Genomic DNA, 7573 nt, shown 5'->3' with positions numbered 1-7573 from the left:
CCCAGCACGGCTCTGGCTGCCCCGGGCCACAGGGACTTCAAGGCAGCTCCGCACGGCCTCCTGCCCGTCCCGGCCGTGCAGGACTCCAGCGTGCAGTGCCTCAGCAGCAGTTCCTTCTTTCTCCACGGAAAAAACAGCATCCCTTTCCTGTCCTGTGCCACAACCAAGGGTGGTGAGGCTGAATGATCATGGCCTCAAACAGGTTTACCTGCTTTGTACAACACCTTTGTGAAGCAGCCGTTAAACCCCTCCAAAATGGAGCAAGTCCAAGGTGGGAAATCGTGGTTTAATAGCCATGACTTGATAACAGCATCAGAAAGAGTCTGAGATCATATATACCATCTCCTGGAGAATGATGCTGTGTGGAGGGTTTTGCTGTTTCCCAAAACTTACACTCCTGGATTGTGCACAAACTGAGCAGTGCCACCGCATCTCTCCGCAGGTCCCTTTGGGTGACAGCCATAGGCAGCAGCAAAGCGATCAGGGAAGTCACCCTCTATTTCCTATCAGAGGGAAGGGAGAGGAAGCCACTTTCAAACACATGCAATAGAGAGCCAGCAGTGTGCTGCCTCTGGCACTGTAGCCCAAAGTGGGATTCTAGAAGATGCATCCTAATTTTTTACTTTCCTGACTTCCAAGAGCTGCACGGGGAGAGTGTGTTCTGCTCCAACAGCTAGTGAAGGTTGGATTCAAGTTTCACCTCACCCCACTTCAGCACACTAAAAGCCTGCCACTGGAATGGTTTTGCTATGCGTGCTCTGTCAGCATAGAACAGGCATCACAACAGAACAACTCATCCCATCTTCTGATAGGTGTCCGAGATGTGCTCTGGTGGCACCCCTGCTCTCAGGGACCAACCTGGTCCTCTAACTTTAGGGGAGATGAGAAGCTTTAGCAGTCTACAGCATCCCTTCCAATGCTGGAGTCCTAACAGATTTTGTCTCCAAATATCCACCCTCATATCCCAAAACAGTTACAGAGAGGCAAAGATTGAGAAAGCACTGCAGTGTCTGCTGAAGAGGGCAGTGATCACTCACAGTGTCCCTAGGTGCCAAATTGCACCAAACCAAAGAGCAGTTACAGCAGGAAGGAGTTCTGGCAGTCTCAGGGTGTGCAGGCTGCTGGCCTGACCTAATGTCCTAAATACCTTGTCTTCCTATCAATTAATATCACCTCATGTGACACAGCTGGGATTCATAGCCCAATTGTTATAGGAGTCACAGGATCAAATCTGGATAATCAGAATAAGAGGTCAGCTTTATGGGTTGATTTACAAGGAATCCTCAGAAAATGCTCATCTGAGAAGTGCAAACAAGCTATCCAGGTTAGTGCACCTTGTAGAGTGGAAGAAAATGTCACAGGAGAAGAAATATTAAATACATAGATTTATTAAGTTTATTTTCTTATAAATATTTCATTAATTTCATAAAATAAAAGGCAATAGAACCCTTTCAAGACAAATGTTTAGTTTGTCTTAGCAATAATACACTTTTAGGACAAAACCATCATACTACATAAAAAACAAAGGGCCATTTAAATAAAGGACATAATAATACTGTGCTTAAAGCTCTATCAATATCCACAAGGAAGAAGGAATGTTGTAGTGTATAGATCAGGTGTAGGATGTGATTTGTTATTTTCTTAGGTATTAAAGGAAGAACATGATGCTTTAGTGCACTTTAACAAAAAATACCCCAAAGCAAAGCTTTCTCCTCCAACTCTGTCCCTTTGTGCAATGTTTGCCACCTTCAATAGTAGAAGCAGCCAAATGCAGCTACCACACAAAACAGGCTGTCCTGGGGAAAACAGAGAAAGGCTCCGTGTTAGTCAAGGCAAGGTCTTTGCTTGCCTAAGGGAATGGGAAAACCTCAGGGAACATTAAGACCAGAGCATAACCTTGCCTTGTAATAGACTGCAATTTTCTGTCTTTTGCTCACCTTGCTTCTGGTGTAACCCAAGTCAGTGCACGTGAATGCCAGAAAGGCCTCAATTTCCTCCATCCACACACCCACAGGTGTCTAGGTGTCAATTTAAAATAAAATAAAATCTTGACTTCTGCTCAGCCCTGGATTTCAGCCATGGGCCATGATTGTAGTTCAGGAAAGCATGTAAGAACAGACTTTGTCTCTTGTGCTTCCTCTCCCCACCTGTAAAATGGTGTGACCATGATGACTTTTGTACAGTACTGCATGACCTACCCAGGAGAGAAGTTTTACTGTGTTGGATATTATATCTAAGGACATGATGTGAATGAGGATATAAATCACTGTTTCAATAATCTTGGTTCCTTCCTTCTACTGGTTGGGTTTTTTTCCTGGTCCACATTTAAGGTCAATCTGGCTCTCACACAAAAGCAAGTGCCATGGGAATCCAGCTGATACTTACATTCATGAACACGTCGTGAGCACAGCTGTCAGTGTCGGCATCCCAGAAACATCGCGCGGCCATGCTAAACAGAGAGCCAGAGTGGAGACATTACCCAGAATTCATGTGTGAGGACCTCAGTGATCATAGATACTTTCCTTGAGAACCAAACTGTGCTTCCTTTAAAGATAAAGGAACTGGGAAGTGTTCTCCCGAACCCCAAGCCTAGATCTTTACTGGTGAATTCCACCTCAAAGCTGTAAACCACTCTGTATGTTGCTCAAGCTCTATCTTTAAGCTCATCACTTACTAACCCTGACACCTCCACTGTGCAGCAAGACTTGAAACCTCATTGCTATGGTGCTTAAGAATCTTTGACTTCTGGCCTATGCGTATCAGTGGCTAATTTAGCTTATTTGTCCTTGTCCTTCACCTTCTGCACCCTCATAGTACATACCCCCAACTTATTTATAGGGAGCTATCGTATTCCTTGGCAGACACTGTGTTACTAGACCATGATCTAAGCTTTTCTGGTCCTTGTGTATCTATACCCTCTGTTCCCTAAACATTCTGCTGGACTTTTACACTTGCTTCAGTCTAAGGCTTACCCTGAGGACAAGCAACCAGACCATAACAGGATACTACAGAAGAGACCTTGCTGCTGCCTTGTCTGATGTCATTGACATTCCCCTTTCTCAGCCTGCCCCAGTCAGTCTCAGCTGATGGGACTCCTGTTTGTGTCAGTCTCCTGTTTTTTCCAGTCTCTACATGTATGACTTATTGCTCTAAGATTATTGAATTTCATCTTCTCTTCTATGACCTTAGCTCTCAGGGTTATCCTGCCTTTTTCTTTTTTTCAGCAGTCTAGTATTCCACTCTGTCTCTGGAATACCCTGGTTACCCACTATTTTGCATTAAGGATGTTGGTGATCATGCTTCAATCTTGTCTCCTGCCTACTACAAGCCAGAGAACTTCCCCAATTGCTCTGTCAGTCTGTGTTGCTGGGCTTCACATTTCCAACCCGACCACCTTCTTGAACTGTTCACCCTGGTACGGTGCTCCTGGAGTAGTCTGCCTGCAGATGGACATTCCTGACAAAAGCCTGAGCAGCAGGTACAGATATTCCTCTCTGACCTCCAGAACACTTATCTTCTGCTCAAGTACCAGGCACAGTAATAAAGATAAGCCCATCAGATAAAGCACATAAACCTTGTAGGCTATTCTCTTTTTCTCCTCCCTAGTAATGGAAAGCTACAGCCCACTACTGCAGCCAAGAGGAATTCTTTTGTGTGACTGCAAGCATCTGGAGCTGACTGCAAGTGATCAGCACCTACGTGGGAATCTAGTCTCAGTTCCCTTGACAGTATTGGAGGGGGATTATAGATATTTAAACTTCTGGAAAATGCCTATCTGGGGTAAATAAATGCAGATGAAGTGCTTATGGAAATCTGGCTTTAGACAGAGGTGAGCTGTCATGGCTCTTGTGCTCCAGCAGGGCCTTGGGAATGAATGGGGTGTGTGCCTAGTTCATTATGAACACAACATAAAACGCTTCTGCAACTCTCCTCACAAATGCTCCTCAGCATTTCAGGTTGCTAAGAGCCACCACAGAGCCAATTATCACTGGCTAATTCAATCAGCCACAACCTAAGCCCTCAAATGCCAGTTAAAGAGAAAAGAAAGTGCTTTACACTTTTATCATCTGCAGAGAGATCTTTGTACCTAGGGAAGCTGGAAGCAGCTTCCAAATAAAAGAAACCACACTCAAACTCATTAAGCATGATAGAAATACAATTAGTAGATGCAAAACTTACTTCACTCCTTCTCCTCTCTGTTCTCCAATTACAACCTGCACCACCATTTTGTACCTGTCAAATCCCTCCTCTGGAGAGAGAGAAAAAAAATAATAGAGCAACAACTTGTTTAAAATATGAGCACAAACCAGGACCCTTAATGCTAAAGATTTCTGGCTACAAAGCAAGTGTCCTCTACAAGCCTATGCAAGCAGCCAAGTGGACAGACTGCCTTGTGGCTAGTACGGAGTACTATGATTTTATTGGAGTTAAAGGGTGAACAGGGTAGCTGGAATCTCTCAAGAGAGGAATCTAAGGCAGAAGACCCCCCTGAGCTGCCCCACTATATGTCAGCGTTCTGCTTTGACAACTTTCAACAGCTGACTACATGGAAAGAATGTAAATAAGGCTGCTGGTCGACAAAATGCAGTTTGAAAAAAACTGTCTTCTTTTAAAACTGTTCTGATGCAAAGGCATTGTAGAGATTCTTCTGCCACACAGATGTTAACCTTTGCTTCTGAGTTGGATAAAAGGCCCCATAAAAGCCTATGTGGGTCTGTGTTATATGTTTGCAGGGATATGCAATTGTTTTACAACAGTAAAGAAATACCTCCAGGGCACAGGCCAGATCCAATTAGGCCATGGCAATGTTCCAGAAGCCATATCAGAACAAGCATATTTAAATCAAATATAGATCCTAATGCCCGTCTTCAACAAAGCAGTGTCCTGGGAAGACTCCGACACATTGTTTCCACTGGAGGATTGAATACAGCATGCTGGGTCTGTTAACATCCACCGCGTCAGTGCTTATCAGACATGCCAGCTGACAAGGCGGCCACCAGGCCAGCCTTGCTTCAGGCTGTTGCCAGTGTATTTACTGAAGCCAAGCCCTGTGCATGTGAGCTCGGCATCAACACGTGCTGGGAGTACACCTGCTGCTGGCATTAAAGCCGATGTGCAGCTCTGGGAGAAGCATCAATCCATGGCTACTGCTGAGGGTGGCAGTCTGGCCATGCCACACCATGAGGCCAGCCCAGCAGATGGAGCACCAGCCTGTACCCAGGAGGAAAGCAAAAAAAGTGGCCGTGCCAGCACACACATCCATTGTACCAGCACAGAACTCAGGAAACACCTGCTGGAGATTGTAGTTTCCTTCTTGAACTGAAAAATGTTGGAGGGCATCCTGTGTAGCACCACCACCACAACCTTCTTCCAGTGCTGTAAGGCTGTAGTGACACCCCTCCTTGTCTGACTGATCCTCTCTTCTCCTTCCCTGCACTCCCCGAGCCTTGTTCTGATCTCCCTGCTCTTCCAATCTGACCCAACTTTGATCTAACTCGCAGCAGAAAAGAAGCAGGAATACTTCTGTCTATGGAAGCAGGAAGCAATGAAGCATCACTTCTTTCTTCTCTCTAATGCAGCTTCTTTGCCTCTGCGGCCCCTCCAAGGCTGATGTCCCACACCAGCCAAGCTACACAACAACAGATCTTGTCTGCTTGAATTAGGTCTCCAGTTCTGCAGGCAAGGAATGCAATGTATATAGGACAGATTGTTTCTTAACAGTAGACTTGAATCAGACAACAGGGGAGGAATAAAAATATAAATAATAAATAAAGGAGGAATAAAAAATAAAAGAGGAAAGAGAGATTTTGTCAAACGGGAGAGGGCATGGTAAGAAAAGAAATTACTTCCCCAGTCAGCAGACCTCTTTACCTTTCAGTCTGTCTTTTATTGTCTCTGATAAAGTCTTCGTAAGCTTGGGCATTTCTTCGGGGACGTACTGTACATCTGCCAGCTTCTCCTTCAGTATTGCATGGATGCATTCTTTTACTGTGGACGATTTAAATCTGTCAGGGGAAAAAACCAGCAACAGAAAGCCCCGAAAATTCACACAATGTGCAGAAGCATACACAACCCCACCTGGGAATATGTAGCTTTTACATATTAAAGAAAAATTACAAATGAAAAAGCAGGGGGCAGAAAAGTGCAGCTAAGTTAACCAGCCCTCCCAAACACCCACAAAAGGTGTGAAACCAGCCCTGCCGGAGGCTGCCCCTACGCAGCCATCTCCCACCTGAGCGGGTGCCCAAGCCGGTCAGGGAGCCTAATGCCCCCCAAACCCTCGGGGGACCCCATTCCCACCACACCCCGCAGCCCCATGCCAGCCCCTCCCCGACATTCCCCCGCAGCTCCCACATCCCCGGGGCCAAACCTCCCCCAGCACAAACCCGCCGGGGGCCCCCCATCCCCGGTCCCTCACCGGTGCTGGAGGCCGGGCCGGAGGCTGTATGTGTTCCCGGCCCCGTCGTCCGGGCCCAGCTCGCCCATGGCCGCGGCCCTCGCAGCGTCCCCGGCGCTGGTTACCGCGACAACCCCCGCGACGTCACCGTGACGTCACCGTGCGTCACGGCGCCCGGGGCTGCGGGATCGGCGCGTGCGGACCCCCGGCAGGGGGGGCGGGTTCGGGGGCGCAATTAAAAAACTTGTGCCATAACATCATTGGTAAATGAACGGTAAATAATTGCTGTAATGATTGTAAAGTATTTTAATGGTTGTAAGAATGGTAAAATTTTATTGTGAAAGACGTTGAGGCGCTGGAGTGAGTCCGGAGAAGGGCAGCGAGGCTGGTGAAGGGTCTGGAGCAAAAGTCCTATGAGGAGCGGCTGAGGGAGCTGGGATGTTTAGGCAGGAGAAAGGGAGGCTCAGGGGTGACCTTATCTCTCTGGAACTCCCTGAGATGAGGTTGTAGCCAGGTGGGGTCTGGCTCTTCTCTAAGGCCAACAGCGACAGGACGAGAGGACATAATCTTGAGCTGCACCAGGAGAGGTTCAGGTTGGATATTAGGAGGTATTTCTTCATAAAAGGGGTGATTAGACATTGGAATGGACTGCCCAGGGAGCTAGTGGAGTCACCATCCCTGGAAGTGTTTCCAAGGAAAGACTGGATGTGGCATGTAGTGCCATATTCTAGTTGTCATGGTGGTGTTCAGTCATAGGTTGACTTAATCTCAGAGGTCTTTTCCAATCTAAATGATCCCGTGGTTCTATAAATAAAGAGTTTGATGAGGCTGCTGCCTCGAGTGTGGCCGGATGTCTGATGGGGAGAGAGCAGGGTAAAACAGCCTGGCCTCTCTGGATGCTTCCCTAGTGCCCCGATCCTACTCCAAACTGGCAGCTGCAGCCTCTGTCTGTACCTCTACCAGGGCTCCATGGAGTGGTTCTGGGTGCCAGCAGGGCAGAGGGGTCTCTGTGCCCAGAGACATGTCTGCCAGACCCTGGCCCCAGCCCCAGGAGCCTTGCTGGGAGTGCCCAGTGCATGTGGAGGAGAACACAGTCTGGAATTGTTGCTGTTGCAAAGCCAATTCCCCCAGTTTTTGCCTGTGTATTGCTGCCAGGCCTTGTGCTTTCTTCCTGCC

At 47.4% G+C, this 7573-nt stretch overlaps 1 protein-coding gene across 1 annotated transcript; it reads right to left on the bottom strand.

Annotated features, from left to right (window-relative positions):
- Positions 1-1370: 1370 nt before the first annotated feature.
- DYNLT2B (dynein light chain Tctex-type 2B) lies at positions 1371-6531 on the bottom strand. Its single transcript, XM_071566170.1, has 5 exons — positions 6419-6531; positions 5872-6005; positions 4180-4249; positions 2386-2449; positions 1371-1796 (listed from the first exon to the last, which is right to left on the bottom strand). Exons 1-5 carry the CDS (start codon positions 6484-6486, stop codon positions 1749-1751), a joined length of 384 nt encoding a protein of 127 aa, XP_071422271.1. The 5' UTR covers positions 6487-6531; the 3' UTR covers positions 1371-1748.
- Positions 6532-7573: the final 1042 nt, after the last annotated feature.

The sequence above is a fragment of the Pithys albifrons genome, chromosome 11 (genome assembly GCF_047495875.1).
Source record: "Pithys albifrons albifrons isolate INPA30051 chromosome 11, PitAlb_v1, whole genome shotgun sequence".
Lineage (NCBI taxonomy): Eukaryota > Metazoa > Chordata > Aves > Passeriformes > Thamnophilidae > Pithys > Pithys albifrons.
Note: the sequence above shows the minus strand (reverse complement) of the source record. Positions and strands in the feature narration are given on the sequence as shown.